The sequence below is a fragment of the Typopeltis vanoorti genome, chromosome 18 (genome assembly GCF_054136105.1).
Source record: "Typopeltis vanoorti isolate ZY-2024b chromosome 18, IOZ_Tvanoo_1.0, whole genome shotgun sequence".
NCBI lineage: Eukaryota > Metazoa > Arthropoda > Arachnida > Uropygi > Thelyphonidae > Typopeltis > Typopeltis vanoorti.
The window spans coordinates 50,931,653-50,952,125 of NC_143566.1; the positions used below are offsets into that span (position 1 = coordinate 50,931,653).

At 34.3% G+C, this 20,473-nt stretch overlaps 1 protein-coding gene across 1 annotated transcript in view; it reads left to right on the forward strand.

Moving 5' to 3' along the window:
• Positions 1-20,473, forward strand: part of Spt5 (Transcription elongation factor subunit Spt5) — a 428,434-nt gene that overhangs the window by 27,935 nt on the left and 380,026 nt on the right. The window contains 1 exon segment of the mRNA XM_090408290.1: positions 9,024-9,227. Within this exon segment, the coding sequence (XP_090264416.1) occupies positions 9,024-9,227 (204 nt within the window).

The following is a 20,473-nucleotide window of genomic DNA, read 5'->3' on the forward strand; positions in this document are numbered from 1 at the left end:
AACATCTCTTTCTGTTTTTCTGAACAAGAATTATGTTAAATTGCATTATTTTAAGGCTAATTTTTACGACATTACAAATTTATACCAGCAATAATAATAATAGATTATTATTATTGCTGTTGTTATTATTTGTAGAGTGCTCATTTCACTAAAATAATTCAGTTTCTTAACCATGGCAAAATATATGGTGAAATTATATGAGAAATGTCTTATAAACAACAAATTAAATGATAACCACAGTAATTAACTTTAATGAAAGTACAGATATTTCATATCGAAAATAACAGCACATTGCCAGTGTTTAGAAACAAGCAAATCAATGAATAGGAATACAAGTTACATACAACCATCAGTTTACCAATTAAAAACAGTTGCCACTAGCTATATGTTAATGTATTAATAAATAATATTAAAACTATTTTTGACGTTTACATAAAAGCACATCTCCCAAACTTTTGGGAGAGGAAGACTATCGTTACGATTCAGGTTAGGACTTGAAAGAACTTCGCAGCTTTCTTTGAAAAAATGCTAATATTTAAAACTGCTCTTCTATCGAGAAGATGAGCTTCATCCCACTGGATACTGTGTTTAGTGTCAATACTATGCTGTTCCAGACCAGACTTTTGAGGTTTCACATATTCAGTATTCATAGTAATGTTCATTAATTCTTTTTTTTCCCATAGAATGGTCTGTCTGTCCAAAGTATGTCAAATTACATTCACAAGGAATCTGATAAACACCCTAACGATAGAAGTGAGAGTTTGTCTTTAAAGATGGTAACAGATGAGAAATTTTGTTCATAACAAAATATGTGAGAATAAGCTGATACTTCTTCAAAATTCTACCAGTAGGTTCAAAGATATCAGAAATAGAAGAGATTGGAACCCTGTGGTTGAAGAATCCTTAGGTGTTGGAACATTAGAGTCATTTATCTTATATTCCTCATGCAGTTGTTCTCCACATCTATTTTTCTTTAGAAGTGCTTAAAACACTTAAACTCTTAATCTTGTTCTTATGATTTGGTTTTTCCTGTTGTCTCTTCTGGATTTAACAACTTTCAAATCTCTCTCTCTTGGTAAACATGTCACAAATATTGCTTCCTCTACATTAAAAAAATTGTTTTTTCTCTTTTGCTCAAGACATTGCTTTAACTCCAAATGGTTTCTAACCCTACACAAATCAGCTCAACTATTGAATATTGCTCCCATATCTGAAGAGTTGTGTCCCTAAGAGCTCCCTGAAAATACTGGATCCTGTATAGAAAAGAGCAGTTAGATTGATCAACAATCCCTCTCTCACTAATACACTCCACTCAATTTGCACAGGCATTCAATCTCTGCAGCGTGCATCTTCTGTAAATAGTACTTGTGTGGCTGCTATTCATCAGAATTGGCATCAATTATTCCCCCACCCTATCGCAAATCCATTAATACGCTTGCAACAGCTAACCAACACCCTCTCACAGTTCATCTCCTCCATACCCACAGAACAAAGTTCTCCTCTTCTTCTTTTATCTCTTCCACTATTACCTTCTGGAACAGTTTCTTACCACATGTTTCCTGAGGAATACAACCCTTAGTTTTCAAGTTAAATGTGAATAAATTCCGTATTGCCCATCATACTATGGGTTCACTAACCTCTCATGGATGGGTTCTCCATGGATGGGTTCTCCATGGGTTCTCCACTTTCAAAAGTCACAAGCAGACCATAATAGGCATATTTTGTGCCACATGTGATGAGATGTATTAAGAGCATGTGAGTTTTTGTAAACTTTTCTATGGGATTTGTCACTTTCTCTATACAGTTTGGGCCAAGTTCCAAGGAAACATGTTCATTAATTCTTTCTTAATTAACGAATTAAGGAAGAAGTTCATTAATTTTTAACACTTCATTTAAGTGATTCCTTTGTCACTGTTGCTGCAGTTGATCAGCAGTAATGGAATCTGTATTAGCAGTCATTTCTTGGTTGATTGAAAGGTTTCTAGGTAGTGTGAAAGTTGACTCTTATTGGATTTTTCTATTTATGTTAGAAAGAATTAAAGTGAGAATATACAAAAATGCTAAATTGATTGTAAAGATTTGTTGCCCTTCATAGGAATAAGTTGTATATGGGCTAATTTTATTCTTTAAGATAGTCCACTCTGACTCTTGTTTTTTTTTTTTTTTGTCTATTATATAAAGACATTTTGGAATAATCAGAGAAATGCCATGAGGTCTGGGAAACCTTGATATATACGTTGGACACTACTTTTCTGATCTCTTTCCTATGAAAAAAAAAATCAGAAGCTCATGGATATATGTTTTGAATCTGGAATTGTAGAAAAAATGTTTGTTTAGATTGTCAGTGCAAAATGCTTTTGTGTGTATGATGATACAATAGAACCATTTGAATGTAAAAGTAATGGAGGGCAGGATTGAGAAAAAGTTATGGCTATTAGCAAGGAACCAGAATAATGATTGCCATTTGGAAATGATATAAGTTTCCTGATGATGTCTCTCTCTCTCTCTCAGAAGTAATTATTGTTGCACTGATAGTTTACTTTCTACTACTTTGAACTTCAGCTTACACAGAAGAGAATGCAGATATTTAAATGAAGCCAGTGATATTCTGCACTTTTTTTTTCTCCTGAACTCTTGATGTACTTATAATAGGTTTAGTGCTTAGACAACATCAGGACAAGAGGAACTGTGTGTGAGTTGTTCTGTGGCAGAGGAAATCAATACTAGGTTGTGATATAAATTGCCCAGAGTATAATCACTATTTCATGGTTTACTTAAAAAAAAAGGTCATTGTTGATGAAGAGATCAAGAGACTGTGGCTTCTAGCTGGGTTTTATTTGATGTTCTGTAGGCATGTGAATAATTTGTGTGAGATCATTATTGAAAGCAAATGCCTGAGATATCAGGCTGCTTTATCAGTGCACATGAAGTTGGGAATATTACTCACTCTGAGGTAGGTTAGGACACTGGAGAAAATCATTATATAAGAAATTTTTCTTAGCTTTTCACATATTGCTTCATTAGCTCTCTTTCCTTTAGCATTGAATGCTTGGGGTGAGGAAGACTACCTACCAGGTTAGCTATTTCCTAGCTAACCTGGAATGCTTCAGAAACACTGTTAGATTCAGTCCAGTATTCTATATAAAGGTTAGTCCGTCCATAGAATATTTGTTTTAAAGCTGTACCCTCAAAAGAAAAAAAAAATGAAAAAAGTTGGTTCTATGATGTCCACTATTGCCTGTCATGCAATTAGGATAAATAAAGAAAAAATAAAAGTAGCTTTGCTTAAAGAAAATGGAAAAAGTGATTTTGCTTGAATCTGAACACCATGTTTGGACACTTTAAGCTTTTCATCAGCAAGTTCAATGATTGTGTTAAAACTGGTTGAAGAAAATCATCTGATATTTCGTGGTTCCCTGGTACTACATATGGTTCAATCTATTTTGATGGTTTAACACATGTTAACTCATATATTGGGAACTTATAGTTTATCTACCAGTCTGAAAGTATAGGCAAAAGATTTTATTGTTACAAATCAACTCAAGTTCAATGAAATTCATCATATATTCAGATTGTAGTGATCTATCTATCTCAGCTGCCTCAAAAAAAAAAAAACTTACAGGTTCTCATTTTATTGTTTAATTAGCTTCTTCAGAGTTTGAGGTTAGCAATCATTGTATGCCAGAGTATGTCTGTATCTCTAAACTGTCATACTTATACATTGGGGCTAGTACTGTGACTGTACTCCTAAAACCATATATGGTTCTACACAGTTAAGATGGGAAAAGAGAGTATTCTGTGTCTGGATATGTGTTCATGGGCCAGTTGGCCTGTTTTAAGGGATGAAAAACCTGAGTTTCTAAAATCCTGCACTCCCATATGAGACTGTTATAAAAGTTGTTTTATATCGTTATATCGATGTTCTATATTTATTTATATCTTTATACTAAATTTTAATCTTATTTTTATATCTAGGATTGTTTCCTCTTTGGATACTGGCAAATTTATATTTTGCTGTGCCAGCCAGTATCCTATAGCAGAAAAGATCCTTGTTCAGGGATACAATACTAGATTTGTAGCTTTCTTACCCAATATCTTACTTAACTGCCCTATAGATCTAGATTATTGCAGTCGTGACCTAAATGTATATTTATCTTCACTCACTAAATCCTTCCCGCCAAAATTAGGTTCTATTTTTATAAGTGGTAATTTGGAATCATGATCAGGCATGACTCAGGTTCAGGTAAATATGACATGTTTATTGAGATGTCTAAAACACAATACAAAATTCATACACTCATTTATGTTCAATACTAAATAAACTCGAACTAAGAGATTAACACATTCGAACTAATTAAAACTTATAAGGCATGCTAAACACAGTAATTACACATTGGGATATAAATCAAATGATAATAAGTTAAGCTAAATTCCTTCTAGCAGTATTACTCGTAAGAACAAACTATCAACCATTCTAATGTTACTGAGACATTAAATTCTACCTTTCATATCGCATCAAGTTAATCCTATCACATACAAGTTACAAAAGATCTCTCCTAAACAATTCTTCTTACTCACAAACGAGGTTAACTTTCTAAATAGTGACTGTCCACAGAGTTCCTTACTATAAAGTTCTTAATTTCACAATCGTAAACAATCTTCTTTCTTCTAATGAACATTCACACAAAATTAGAGCAATAGCACCTTACCGACTTTTTTCTGCGTCGTTCTGCACCACGTGTTTGTCTGTATATTTCTCATCTATTTTGGCTGTCTATAAGCCAATGTAGGGGTTACACTATCTTCATTCTTTCTGCCAGAAACGGACTCAAAATCTTTGCGTTTCAGGAACAACTCGATGGGGTTTTTCAGCGATGGCTTGATTCTGCTAAGACTGGAATTTTCTTCCTTCAGCTTTGCATAGAATCCAGCTTCGTTTCTACGAACGCTCGCTGCCCGACATCACAGACTCCCCCCCCCCCCCTTTACGCGAAACTGCCCGCCAACTTCCGAACCACCCAACAGGAAAACAATATCACAAGAGATCAAGAAAAAAGGCTCTTGTGTTCCAGGCTCAACCCCCTTTTATACTCCTATAGAGCGCCCTCTTTTTCAGTCCCTTTTTGCACACGATCCTTACTAATTTCTCCCTTTGGCTTATCCTTCGTTTCTACGACGCTGATATACTCGGATTCATGGAATACATAGTTATGTGATTTTCCGAATAAGCTATACCCGCCAGCATTACGTCGTACGTGTGTAGCTTTAGGCCTTCCAGGAATTAATACTTAACAGCTTTATGATGACTCACAATAGATTTTACATAGCTTAAGTAAGGCTTAAATTTAATTCACATTATCCCTCTTTTTTAAGACATACAAAATGAAATCTCAAATTAATCACAATAGCTTAAATAAAGAATACAAATTTTTACATAAAGTGAGGAAGTTGCACTTTTAATTACAACTAATGTGCAGGTATTTCTCTATGTTTGCAATTTTTATATGTTAGACCCTAAATGAATGATTTCTTTCCAAGATTCCTTCATTTAGGATCTAACAAGACCAGCTAACTCATCATTCAATTGAAGAGACCTGATAAAGGTTCTTTAGATCATAGTCAAAAGTCAAATCTAGGTCTTTCCAACCAAAGGGCTTGTCTATACCAGCTGAGCTACAGAGGCTCTCATTCCAGCCTATATTATAAATATCATAAGATTATTTTCAGGCTTTGTGCCATGTTGCCAATAATAGTATAGTTTTATAAAATATCAACTATGTTATCTCCGGATCATGTTGCTTCTTTTGTAATCTTTAATATAAAGAGATAAGCAGAGCTTTTATTTATAAAAATAAATATATAAATGTGTTTTTTTGACTGCAACTCTATTTAAATTAAATCTGATGCAGCACTGGATACAGCAAAGGTAAGTAAGTAAAAATTTAACAAAATGATCATATATATATATATATATATATATATATATATATATATATATATATGATCCCTTCATATATATATATATATATATGATCCCTTCATATCTATATATCCATTTCCCTTCATCCTAAAAGAAGGTGGAGTGATGAACTGTCAAATTTTGCTGGGAAAAATTTATCAACCATTGCCAAGAACAGAGAAAGGTGGAAAGAACTGGAGGAGGCCTTCGTCCAGCAATGGACAGAAAATGGATTCTGAAAAGAAGAAGTATATATAGCTAATTCTCTTTTTACATGGCTTTTTTTACACAAATTCGAAATAACACAGTTCAGAAAACAAAAGCAATTCTATTTTTATGTGATATATTTTGATTTAACATGGTTCAAATGGCGTTTATTTTTAAAATTTCTGTTTGAATTCAGTTCTGTTAAAAAGGGTATTTCCATTATAATTATCATTTCCAAGAATGGTACATATGTACTGTTAAAATATGTGCATATGTAATGATATGTATATGTAAAAAATCATATGTACATGTCATTTTTTGTTTACAATTCAAAATGTTTACACGTCTTGTGTTTTGTTCATGAAAGTTTTGTTCGTGCAAGAGTTATATAGGTATGTATTAAATTTTGAAGTTTGGTACACATAATATCAAGTTAGTAAAATTAATTAATGATTATTTTTAAATATTTTCATAACATTACCCCATTAATCACAATGTCAGATAATTCAGTTAGACAGAAGAAGAAAAGAATAGCTATTTCTTTAAAAACTAAGATCCAAATTTTAGATCGTTTAGCAGCTGGAGAAGGTTCAGCATCCTTAGAGAAATATTTTGGATTGAACGAAGCTACCAATAGCACTGTTAAGAAAAATGAAGAGGCCATTAGAAAATCTATTCTTTAAGGAACAGAATTAGGTGCCAAATCATCATCGTATACGAGAGATGTTATAAAAGTGAAGGTGGAGAGGCCCTAGTGATGTGGATAGAAGATTGTTCACAAAAAGGAATACCTTTAGACGGAAATGTCATCAAACAAAAAACATTACAGTTGTACAAACAGATTTGAGAAAAGGAGCCAACAACATCAAACAATTGTGATTTTTCTGCAAGCACAGGTTGGCTTACATAATTTTTCAAAAAATATGCACTTCATAATGTAAAAATAAAAGGAGGAGCCGCATCTACAGATGAGCTGGCATCTAGGGAATTTCTTTCAAAACAGTCCAAAATTATTGAAAATGGTGACTATGCTCCTGATCAAGTTTGGAATGCAGATGAGACTGGCATTTTTTGTAAAAAAAAATGCCTAGTAGAACTTATATAATCAAAAAAAAGTGTTGGTGGCTTTAAAGCAGCTAAGGATAGTGTGACTCTATTATTTTGCAACAATGCTTTAGGAGATTTTATATTAAAATTTTATTCATTAATCCGATCCATAAGATCTCGGGCAATAAAAGGTGTGGATTTTAACACGTTACCTGTGCACTGGAAGGCAAATAAAAAAGATTGGGTTACAAAAGAAATGTTTAATGAATGGTTTCATTAATGTTTTGTTCCAGAAATTAAACGCTGTTTAATGGAAAAAAAATCTGGACTTGAAAGTTTTATTGATTATAGACAATGTGACTGTCTAACCTGTTTTAGAACACCCGAATGTGGAATTTTGTTTTCTGCCACTTGATACAACATCCTTAATACAACCACTAGACCAGGGTGTGATCACTACCTTCAAAACTTAATACATAAGAAGAACGTTCCAATACATTTTGGATAAACTAGATGAGGATAATTTACTGACAGTTATTGATGTGTGCAAGAAATTTTCTATTTTGGATTGCATCAAACTTGCTAAGTTGCCATTATCAGAATTGAAACCATCAACTTTAAATGCATGCTGGAAAGCTACTTGGCCAAAATGTGTGAAAAAGAAAAACCCTGTAGCTTTATATACAGCTGAATATCCCGATATCATCAGATTAGCACATGCAGTTGGCAGAGAAGGAGTTGATGATTTTTCATCTGCATATTGAAGACGAAATTGATGGTTGACAAGACTGTTAGTGATGACGAAATGATAGAGGCTGTCCTTGAGAATCTCGATGAAAAAGAAAAAAAGTGATGATGATAAAGAGATTCTACTCACTGCAGGATTAATTAAAGAAGGGCTTCAAATAGCTAGCAAAATTACAAAGTCAATTTCTTACAATGATCCAAATACTGAACGAGCTGAACAGTTTAAACGTGAACCGAAGTCATGTATGGTGCGATATGAAGAATTATACAAAGATCTGGTCAAAATAGGATCTCAATGATTAATTACAGAGTTTGTGGTAAAAAAAAAAATCAACCTTCAGAATTATTGGAAATTAGTGCTAATTTAGTTTCTTTTGCTGAAGGAAACGTTTCACCATTGCAGTATGAACAGGACGGCCAAAGTGTTTCAAGTGATGGAAGTGATTTAATTCCAGTCTCACACAAAAGAATGTGGCTACTATCAGAAAGTGATGGTGAATAAAATTTAATAACTAATAACCATATGCACAGGTGTATTTAGGCCTTTTCAAATTTCTGTTTTTTTAGTGACACACTATTTTCTTTAAGAAAGATACATATGTATATACTTTAAATAAGTATTTAAATAAAAAAATATTCCATTAAAATTAAATAGAGTTTTATTCAATGATTTTCATGTTTTGTTTGAAAATAACTTATTGTTCGTATCGGGTTTTCATATCTAGAACCATTCTTATAATTTTTCATATGCACTGTATTCTTTTTTACACAGAATACAGTTTTCATTTACACTGTTATTTCTGGAACCAATCTAACCATGTAAATGGAGAATTTGGTGTGTGTATATATATATATATATATATATATTGATCATTTTGTTAAATTTTTAATTTAAAAACAACTGCATTTAAAAAAAAAGTTCTGATCCAAGGGTACTTCATGAAATAAAATCTTTGCTTATCTCTTTATATAAAAAATTATATTTTGCAATTTTTATAAATAAAAATTTTTATGACTAATGGTAATACAAGAAGTTGTTTGAGAATTGTTAACATGATTGCAGGTTGAACAAGAGGAAATAAATGATGCGGCAAGTGATGTAGGAAGTGAAGTGGGTAGTGATGCAGGAAGCCAGGGCATTGGAGAAGATGAAGCTGAAGAAGTTCCAGATGCAGAAGCAGAAGCTGAAGCCGAAAATGATGGTGATGAAGAACCTGAAGGTGAAGCACTGGATGAAGAAGAGGAGGAGGAGGAAGAGGAAGAAGAGGTAATGTTAAGAAAATATTCATTCATAATTGCTTTAAATAGTATAAAATATTACAATTTATGTATATAAACTTCATTGCTCAGTGGGAGATTGCTATCATGCCTATTAGAGGCCTGGAGCAGCTTGCAAAATGCTTTGCTTGGTCTCATGAGCAGTGGCTCTAGATCATGTAAAAATAAATGAAAATACAAAATTTACAAAAATAGATTAAAAAAAAATTCTTAGCCTACCCATAATACTAACTTACTATAGCAGTGGTGGCCATATCCTGGCCTTATGAGATTGTTTGCTGTAGATCTTGAGGCAGTTTTGATTTTTATTGTGTTTATTATAAAAGACAAAAATTCAGTATATGTTTATTATATCACTGCAAGTCTAAAGAAGACATTGATTCAGCTAGGGAGATATGTGGTGAAGTTATCTGCAAGGATAGAAAAATAAGAACATTATGGTGGACACAAGAAGTCCAAAAGTTCCTAACAAATGAGTCAGCAGATACCCTAAAACAATATAAATAAAAATGTAAGAGAGCTAAGCTGTGGTAGAAGGATTTTAAGTTCTTTGGAACAATGTGTATTTATCCATATTTATAAGTTTGGTCATAGTAGACTACTTGAGATTTATTCTGTGTAATAGTTTCTTTATAATTTAGCCAGTCTAGTCTAAAAATTTACAAAAATAGATTAAAAAAAAATTCTTAGCCTACCCATAATACTAACTTACTATAGCAGTGGTGGCCATATCCTGGCCTTATGAGATTGTTTGCTGTAGATCTTGAGGCAGTTTTGATTTTTATTGTGTTTATTATAAAAGACAAAAATTCAGTATATGTTTATTATATCACTGCAAGTCTAAAGAAGACATTGATTCAGCTAGGGAGATATGTGGTGAAGTTATCTGCAAGGATAGAAAAATAAGAACATTATGGTGGACACAAGAAGTCCAAAAGTTCCTAACAAATGAGTCAGCAGATACCCTAAAACAATATAAATAAAAATGTAAGAGAGCTAAGCTGTGGTAGAAGGATTTTAAGTTCTTTGGAACAATGTGTATTTATCCATATTTATAAGTTTGGTCATAGTAGACTACTTGAGATTTATTCTGTGTAATAGTTTCTTTATAATTTAGCCAGTCTAATCAGTATGCAAAAGTAATTGAATTTTTTAACCTCTTCTAAATCCCATTTGCCTATCTCCTGAATGTTGCTCATAAGTTGCTTTAATTCTGTTTTGTAAATAATTTGTATGTGTGACTCAGTAAGGTGATTGGTCTATAATTTGCACATTCCTATGCACACCCTTTTTATGTGCATTGACTGGAAGTCAGTGCACATAAAAAGGAGTTCCTAATGACTTGAAATTGGGAATTACTCTTCCCAATTTCCAGTCATTAGGAACTTTTCTTCTTGGGGCTCCCAGTAATGGTACTGGCCTTTTTCATTCTTCCTGTTTCTTTGCTTTTCTTTCCATATTCTTTGCTCTACTTCTGAGTTTTTACACTATCCTGTCTTCCAGATCACCATCGCTGGGAACCATTGCCCTGCCACCATCTTTGCCATGCTGTGTGATCCATGGACATCCGGACGGGAGGAATCTTGGTAGTCTTGCAATACTTTCATTTCTGTTTTGGCAAGATAGATGGTCCTGGATGGCCAAGCCAGGATCACTTGGCTAGTGGACTTGCCTGCAAGAGTCATTGATGTTGCAGTAAATCTTCAACCTCATTGTCTGAGGTTGGGGGCCCAAGGCTTGCTGTGGTACTGATATAGCATCCAGGGTGGCCCTGGCATTCTTCTCCCAAATACAGTCATTGCAAAAAATCCTTCGAGCATGAATTTTTCATCCTCAAATTTTTCTGGCACCCTCACATTGTCCAAACCAAGTATTGGATACTGTAGATGCATCACTTGATTACAGCAGTAAAAAACAAAAGACATGTGACAACAGTATAAATGTATCATTTTTTCTCATCATTCATGACAGGTGAAAATACAGTAGGTAAAATGTCACCTTTTTTTTCTATTCAAAAGAGTTTAGGACTAGCAGGATCTCCCAGCACAGTTAGAAGAGAAAAAAATCTGGTGACATCCTTGTGGAAACATCATGTCAGCAACACTCAGAAAAATCACTCAATGCAACATCAGTGGATGGAGACCATTTATTGCTAAACTTCTAGAGGAGTGATATCAGAATGGGATCTGCTTGATGTTCCAACTGATGAAATATGTTCAATATGTTCAGAGCTTAGATCAGGTAGTGACTGGTATGAGGTGCATCCTGATATGTAGAGATGGTCACCTGGTTCCGACCAGGAACATCATCTTACTTTTGATGCACCTAAACCACCAACATCTGTAAAAGCAGGGTATCGTAATTCTCCTGTTAGGTTGTGCATCCATAATCCACCAAGATGCTTATGTCAGAAATAGGTAGAGGCATGCCCAAACTACCATGACAGGCAGTTTGGGCATGCCTCTACCACCTGTGCCTGATGTGGTAGTCAACAACATGCTAATATATCTTGCTCTGCAAAGAAAGCTAAATACGCTGTCAGAGATTATCCAGCCTACTCCCATGCATGCCATAGGTGGAAGGATGAAAAAGATATACAAAAGATTAAAACAGAACAGCATATATATCAGAATGCAAAAAAAGGAAGGTAGTCACTACCACCACATCTATCCTGAAAGCTTCTTATGCTAAAAAGTGACAATTAAGAAAATATCAATAGCAACTCAAATTTGTATGTCTATTCCATCATTTGATAATTTCCCTTTTATCTGAATTTTATGATTGTGAGTGCTTCTCTGTGGAGCTTGTCAGTTATACCACCAATAATCTCGCTTCTGAAACAACTCCAGCAATGATTCCATTTGATGAGAACCCACTTGTCAAGAAAATTATGGCAAAGATGTCACCTAAAGATAAACCCAGACACCCCCATAGAAAAAATGAATACTTTTGTATCCACCAAAAGTATGCTGGACTTGCCAAATGAAGAGAGGAAGCTGTTCAGCTTCCTCTCTTCTAGACCTGTAGACCTGTTGACTGAATTTGATGGATGGAAGTGTAAAATCTCTTGGGGAAAAAGTTTTTCCTGTGCTTATTTTTCGCAACCAATTTTCCAAATTTTTTATTTTTTCACTATTTAGTAGTATTTAAAGTGCAATGAAGAAAATATAATGTGCTAAGTAGATGTTACTAAGAGTGCATATACATTGACTGTATAGCTGTAAGTAGGGATTATGGCAGATTAGCGATGAAGAAACACCAACCAATGGTTGCAAGGTCAACTGCTCTTGATCGATCGGGCACAAATGACGTCATCGCTGGAGGCTAATCCTGAAAAGACAGCAATGGAGAACAAAGGGTGACATTTTTGCATAAAAGGAGATTGTGGCCCTTGCTTCAAGGCTTTTTCTTCTGGTCGTCGTCAGGGACTTTTCCTTCCTTCCACAGCAGACTGATTTCCTCATCACTTACACGCAAGTCCAGCTTCAACTACGGCTGATTCCGTATTGAATGTCTGACAGAGCAAAGATCTAGTAGCCACCTGCTACGATGTCCAAGCAGCCAAGAAGTTTATCAAAAGAAGACACTAAAGTGATGAAGAAGTATATTGGACTCTTTGTTTATGGTGAATATGCAAGTAGGCAATATTTTTATAATTAGCAAGTGAATCTCGGGTTCATGAATGTGCCTACAAGAAAACATGTGTATATAAGGCAGTAACTAACTCACAAAGTTTTTGTGGGAATATTATCAGAGAATTGTCTGTTAAGACTGAGAATGTGCACTTGGAACTGTACTATTAAGAATTGATGTAGAGTCAGGCTATATTTAGGTTAGTATTTGAGGGAAGGATTTTATTTAATCTGTTTACACAGCATGCAAGTATGTACATAGCTTATGTGTAATGAGTTTACCCAGTAATTGTGAGTTTTGTCATACAGATTGCATTGCCTGTTTGAAAAAGGGTTAAGTGTGATAATTGCAGTCTCTCTCTCTCTCTAGTGTAAATGTACTTCTTGTCTAATAAAATTAAATGTTTTGGTTTTAAAATCTGTTCTTCCTTTGACTAATGCATCATCTCCAAAAAAAAAAAAGAAAAAGAAAAAACGAACATGCTTGTATAATAAGATACTAATAGTCACAACTAGCATATGGAATAGTTGGTTATATTTAGTAATTAATTCCTGTTTTTTCTCACCCTAACTTTCTAACAAAATTTACCCAAATTAGATGGTGCAGTCGATAATAAAAATAAATTTTCTAATTTGATTTGTGTGAGAGTGGGGAACTGCACGCATTATATTTACTTATAATACAAAGTTATTTGATAGCGGAGGGGGTCAGAAATTGGTCATGGTAAAATTAACCTTGAGAGGTTTATGCTAAGGTAGTTTATAGGCCTAACCTAGTGAAGTTGAAAGAAGTAGTTGGAAAAAGTAAAGTTAAGTCAGAGTTAAGTTTAAATAATTAACATTATTTAATAATTCCGCAGACATTTATTTAATTAACATATTATTTTACAATGGCACAGTCGACAGGATCAAATCCACATATTTAATATCTAGTAAAGTGGATTTAGCTAAAAGAACTTGTAGTTAGAATTTAAGCAATTTGGAATTTGTAAAAATATGAGTACTAACGAGACTGATTGAAAGATGGAAGACAAGGAGTTCTTTAGAATGATAAATCCTCACCTTGTTATTCCATCGTTGTCTGGAGAAGATAATGATGACATTCATTCCTATTTTAGTTTTGTAGAAGAGTTAAGAAAAATTGGTAGATGGTCAGACTTCCAGTTACTGATTCTTCTTAGAAACAAACTGGTTGGAAAGGCCAAGAATTTTTTAAATTCATCCTGCATTCTTAGAGACACCTTGGAATATTCAAAATTTAAGGATACATTGATATCACATTATTCCAGGGTGAGGAATGTAAGCCCTAATCTTTGGAAATTACAGAAATGCAAGCAAGGAAACAAAGAAAGTGTTACAGACTTCTATAATAGATTGCTAAACCTTACAAGTAGTCTGAGTGTTTCTGAAGAAGAATAGCCGCATTTAGATTGTTCAGTTTTCCATTAGTTTCGATTGGGATTAAAGGACGAACTAAAAGAGACAGCATATAAAAAGAAAATAAAGAACTTAGAGGAGTGTTACCTCGCAGTCAGAGAGAGAGAAGAGACTTGGTGATATTCATCCTGCCTCTACCTCCAAACAAGTACACTCAATTAAACAGTTAGGTGATTCTACCTGTAACTCTAAGAAAGTTCTTGATATGCTGAAGGAAGAAAAATCCCTAAGGGATAGGGAAGAAAAGTTTGTAGACCTAGAGAATAAGACTCGTATCAAGGTTATGGACAAAGAAAAATTGACCACCAAACCTACATTAACTGATTCCTTTGACGTGGAGGCAGTAAGATTGTTATTTATACAGGAGGTAGAAAGGTTACATCAACCAGTAATGGAGCAACTAGACGCCATTATCAGTGAACTAGGTGAGTTCTATATGATGGCCTCCAAAATTAATTCATGTCAGGATAGGGGGGCATAGCGAAGAAAAAGGCAGAAGAAAGCCTCCCCAATGTTACAACTGTAACAAGGTTGGGCATTTGGCTAGTAATTGCTATAAGAAGAGAAATCCCTCCCCCCTAGAAGAATAAGATATGAGTCAAATATTATGCTCCCTAGAAAGGGCTCAGCAAATGAACCGAGAAAGAGAAAAGACTACATCAGAAAGAGATCTGATAATTCTCTGACAGTCATTCAAGGCTTGATAGAAAGGACATCTTGTAATATCCTACTGGATACTGGGTCCCAAGTCTTAGCAATAACCAGGTCATTCTTCAAGAAAGTAAGAACCCATATCACAAATGATGTGATAGAGCTGAGAAAACTGGTCAAACTAATGGGCATCTCAAAGACTGAGATATGCATTCCAAGAAAAGTGAAAGTTAATATTAAGCTGCCTGGGTTTAATTTAAATAACTGACGTACCTACTCGAAGACCACATAGAGTAGGTGAGAAATCAGCAATGTGGTCAGCCAAGGATATGAAACATGTAGCCACCCTCAACATAAGATTACTATACCGACCTGAAAAATTGCAATTAGTCCAGGAAAATTTAAAAAGACTGAAATGGAGTATTTTAGGTTTATCAGAGACACATTGGTGTGGAGATGGATTCATGGATTTACCAGAAGGAAGACTGTACTTCTCAGGAAGAAAAGATAACATACACAGAGAAGGAGTTGCATTATTAATTGAAAAGAAACTTACACACTCAGTAATTGAAATAAACCCAGTGTCTCCTAGAATAATCACAGCCAAACTTCAAGCAAAAGAAAAAGGTCAAATAATTAAAATAATCCAAATATATGCACCAGACAGTAACCATTCAGAGGAAGAAATAGAAAATTTCTATGAAGAACTACAACAGGAAATAGATAATCCCAAAAATAGAGAACTCATGATAGTGATGGGAAATTTTAATGCTAAAATAGGACAGTTTACAGCAGAGAAAAAAGATGTGATGGGGAAATTTGGATACGGAGAGCTTAACTGCAGAGGAGAACAATTACTCCACTTCTGTAAAGCAAACGATCTAATGATTACAAACACATTGTTCTATCAATATCCTAATAATAAATATACATGGACATCCCCAGATGGTAATATAAAGAACTGCATAGACTATATCATCATAAACAAACAATGGAAAAGATCAGTAAATAATGTACGAACATTAAGAAGTTTTGATTTTGATACTGACCATGAAATATTAACTACCAAAGTGAAGATAAAATTCAACAGGAAAAACAATATCAGAAAAGAAGAAAACATCAACCTATCAAAACTTAAAGATAGCTCAAGCAGAAGTCGATTTGTAGAACAGATGTGCTTGAAATTAAAACCCTCCATCTTCCAGAACAGCGGAAAATACTGGGAAGAAGGAAAAGAAACAGTGTTATCAATTGCGAAAGACACTCTAGGTTCCAAACCCAAAATAAACAAACAGTGGATAACCCAAGAAACCATAGAAGAGAAAAGAGAGGCCAAGATACTTGTAAGCCAACAAAACAATGACGCGAATAGAGAAAAATACAGAGCACTAAAAAATAAAGTTGATAACCTATGCAAAAAAGCCAAAGAAAAATGGTTAGAAAAAACAATAAAGTCTTCCATGATACTGTAAGAGAAATTACAAAGGAATTTTCAGCAAAAGCAGTAACAATGATAAACAACAAGATGATTGGAACCGGGAATATTGAATATATAAGAAAAATCTGGTCAAGCCATTTTAAGACAATCTTCCACCAAGGAAACAAAACTACAATGCCAACAATAGAAGAAAATAATGATCACCCAAAAATTTTACAAGAAGAAGTTAGATGCGCAATAAAACAAATGAAAAACAATAAAGCACCAGGCATTGATACTATCCCTACTGAACTGTGGTCATATGGAGGCAGCATATCAATAGAATATTTAACAATCCTATTCAATAAAATACTACAAACAGGAGAGATCCCAGATGACTGGAGAACTGGAAATATTCCGTTTCATACTTAGTGATATAACATCACACAGCGTGTTCTAATTTTAACGATCTATTGTTAGTATTCTAGCTTGTATTTTTTAAACTGTTCTTGTAATACCACTGACGATGGTCTGCTATTTCCAGACCGAAATATTTGGTTAAATAAATATCTTTCTTGTGATTACATGATTATATCATTAAGAAAGGAGACAAAAGAGACTGCAGATATTGCAAACTAATCTGTTTACTCCCTCACACCTATAAAATATTCATAAGAATTATACAAAATAGATTAAAAAACACCTATGAAGAAATGATAGGCATAGAAGAAGCTGGTTTCCGAGGAAACTATTTCAACAATAGACGAAATTTTCACATTGCACCAACTAGCAGAGCTCTGCTGGGAAGACCATAAAGAACTATATTGTTATTTTGTGGACTTTAAACAAGCTTTCGATAACATCAACAGAGAAATCCTTCATAAAATTCTACTAGAAAAAGCAATAGACAAATATATAATACAGTTTCTGATAAAATATTACTCTAAGACAAATGCAATAATTAAAAAGGACACACTCGCAACAGAACCCATAGAGATCCAAAAAGGAGTAATGCAAGGATGCCCATTATCCCCCATGCCTATTCAACATATATCTAGAAGAAGTTGTAAAGAAGGCAATAGGCAATGAGCCTGGAATCAATGTCAATGGTTTAAACATAAATAATATCAAATATGCAGATGATCTCATCCTTCTTGCAAGAACCCCAAATGAACTACAAAAGTTGATCAACAAGCTAAATGAAACCTGTAAAACATATGACATGACAATAAATATACAAAAGACAAAAGTGATGAAAATAGGGAGGAACAGAACTACCATCTCAGCCACCCTAAATGGAGAACAAATAGAACAAGTAGACCACTTCATATGCCTTGGATCAAAACTAACAGAAACAATAGATGAACTCAAAACAATCAAACACAGAATAGCGATAGGATGGACCACCATGGGAAAATTACAGAAAATCTGGAAAACAAACAAGATATCTAAGCAAGCCAAAATCAAATTATATGAAGCAATAATTATACCAACAGTCATCTATGGAGCAGAAGCATGGACAGTTAAAAAAAAAAAAAAAAAGAGAGGAGAAAAACTGCTGGCATTTGAAATGAAATGCTTAAGAAAAATAAATAGAACAAGTTGGATAGAAAAGAAAACAAACATCACAGTCAGACAAGAACTATTGTATAAAAATACAATAATAGAAAAAATTAGAAAACAACAACTGAGATGGTTTGGACATATTGTACGCAGACAGACTTCCTAACATCCTAATCAATACTTTTCCAACTGAAAAAAGAAGACCTGGAAGACCAAGAAGTAGGCTGAAATTAATAAAGAGCATCTCGGGATGCAGAACATATAAGGAACTTTTTCGAACAGCAAGGAATAGAGAAGACTGGAAGATCCTGCTCAAGAGAAGACTCAACCTGTCTTAGAAGGAAGAGAAGATGGGGGTTTAATTTGAACATTTCCCAAGAATTACTAATTCTTCCTAATCCTCTCGTACGAGCGTTCAAATTATTTTGGGACCATATTTCCTGGAGAGATGCAGCTTCTCCTGTGATTTTAATAAAAAGAAGATTTCTCTAATGGGAATTGAATACTCATCTAATGGCAGCAGTAACCCAAAGTTTCAGGCAGTAAAGTTTGACAAAAGAACCAAGCCAGTGAATAAGAATAGAAATAAGATAAGTAGACAAAGAAAGAAGGATAAAGACGTGCCAATTTGACACGAGTGACTCTTCCGATAATCCTGTAGTAAATGAAAGTTTCAAAAAGGAAAATTTTACTGATTCATATGTAATTTCCAGTGTAGCACTAGCAGACCTTGTAAGGGAAGACAGTAATAAAGTCAAGTTAACCATGCTACTGGCCAAGACGTCAAGGTTATCATGGATGCGAAGTGCATATTAAAATTGTAATACCATTGATATTACATTGAAATATATGATGGATACGAAGCATATGAGGATGTGTATCCATAATGGCCGGTAAGGTGGTTAAGCAGTGCTGAGACAATGGAAAGCGTCATGTACAAACCTCACCTCCAAAACTAGGACAAGCCCCGTATTATAGAGGCTCAGGAAAGGGATCCTGAGTGGAGGAGTGTTTACAACACAATTAAGAGAGGTGATCAAATTCCTGAGAACTACCTATTCCTCAAGACTCTTCACCTAGATGAAGACGGACTTCTTTTGTCCAAGCAGAAAGTCTCAGGAAAATGGAAGGAAAGGATTCTGGTTCCGAAAGTCATGTTACCATGGATTATATATTACTTGGAAAGGAATGAAAAGCGATGTCGCAAGGTATGTGTCTTTGTGTTGTGTGTGTCAATTAAAATCTGATGATGAGGGAAAGGGCACAAGTCAAACACTGTAATGAACAAAGGTCAATTAAGCAAAGTAAAGAATAAGAAGTCAGACAAAATCACAGAGAGGAAATATTGAAACTGTAAGTGAAAAAAAAAAGGACTACCTAATATGAATCATGGTCATCTCCGAAGAGCGAGGAAAGTAAGATGTAAGAAAAAAAATAAACCTTTAAGTTCGTTTTTTTTGAGGAAAGTGTGGCCTATGTAAAATCTCTTGCGGAAAAGTTTTTGCTGTGCTTTTTTTTTCACAACCGATTTTCAAAATTTTTTATTTTTTCAGTATTTAGTAATATTTAAAGTGTAATGAAGAAAATATAATGTGCTAAATAGATGTTACTAAAAGTGCATATACATTGACTGTAAAGCTGTAAGTAGGTATTATGCCAGATTAGCGATGACGAAACACCAACCAAAGGTTGCAAGGTCAACCGCTCTTGACCGATTGGGCACAAATGACGTCATCGCTGGAGGCTAATCCTGAAAAGACAGCAATGGAGAACAAAGGGTGACATTTTTGTATAAAAGGAGATTGTGGCCCTTGCTTCGGGGCTTTTCCTTTTGCTCATTGCCAAGGCTTTTCTCCTGTCGAATGCTGTAGGACCTACATCTCCAGATCACAGCAGACTGATTTCCTCAGCACTAACACGCAAGTCCAGCGGTAACTATGGCTGATTCCATATTGAATGTCTGACGGAGCAAAGATCTACTAGCCACCGTCTATGATGTCCAATCAGCCAAGAAGTTTATCAAAAGAAGACGCTAAAGTGATGAAGAAGTATGCTGTATATTGGACTCTTTGTTTATGGTGAATATGTAAGTAGGCAGTATTTTTGTAATTAGTTAGAAAGTGAATCTCAGGTTCTTGAATGTGCCTACAAGAAAACGTGTGTATATAAGGCAGTAACTAAGTCGCAAAGTTTTGTGGGAATATTAAGAGAACTTGTCTGTTAAGACTGAGAATGTGCACTTAGTTAATATAGGGAGCCATACTATTAAGAATTGATGTATAGCCAGGCTATATTTATGTCAGTATTTGAGGGAAGGGTTTTGTTTAATCTGTTTATGCAGCGTGCAAGTGTGATAATTGCAAAGTCTCTCTAGTGTAAATGTACTTCTTGTCTAGTAAAATTAAATGTTTTCGTTTTGTAACTACCTGATCTGTTCCTTTGGGTAATGCACTATCTCCAAAAAAAAAAAAAAAAAAAAATGGGAACCCACAGGCTTAATAAGATACTAATAGTCACGACTTGCACATAGAAAAT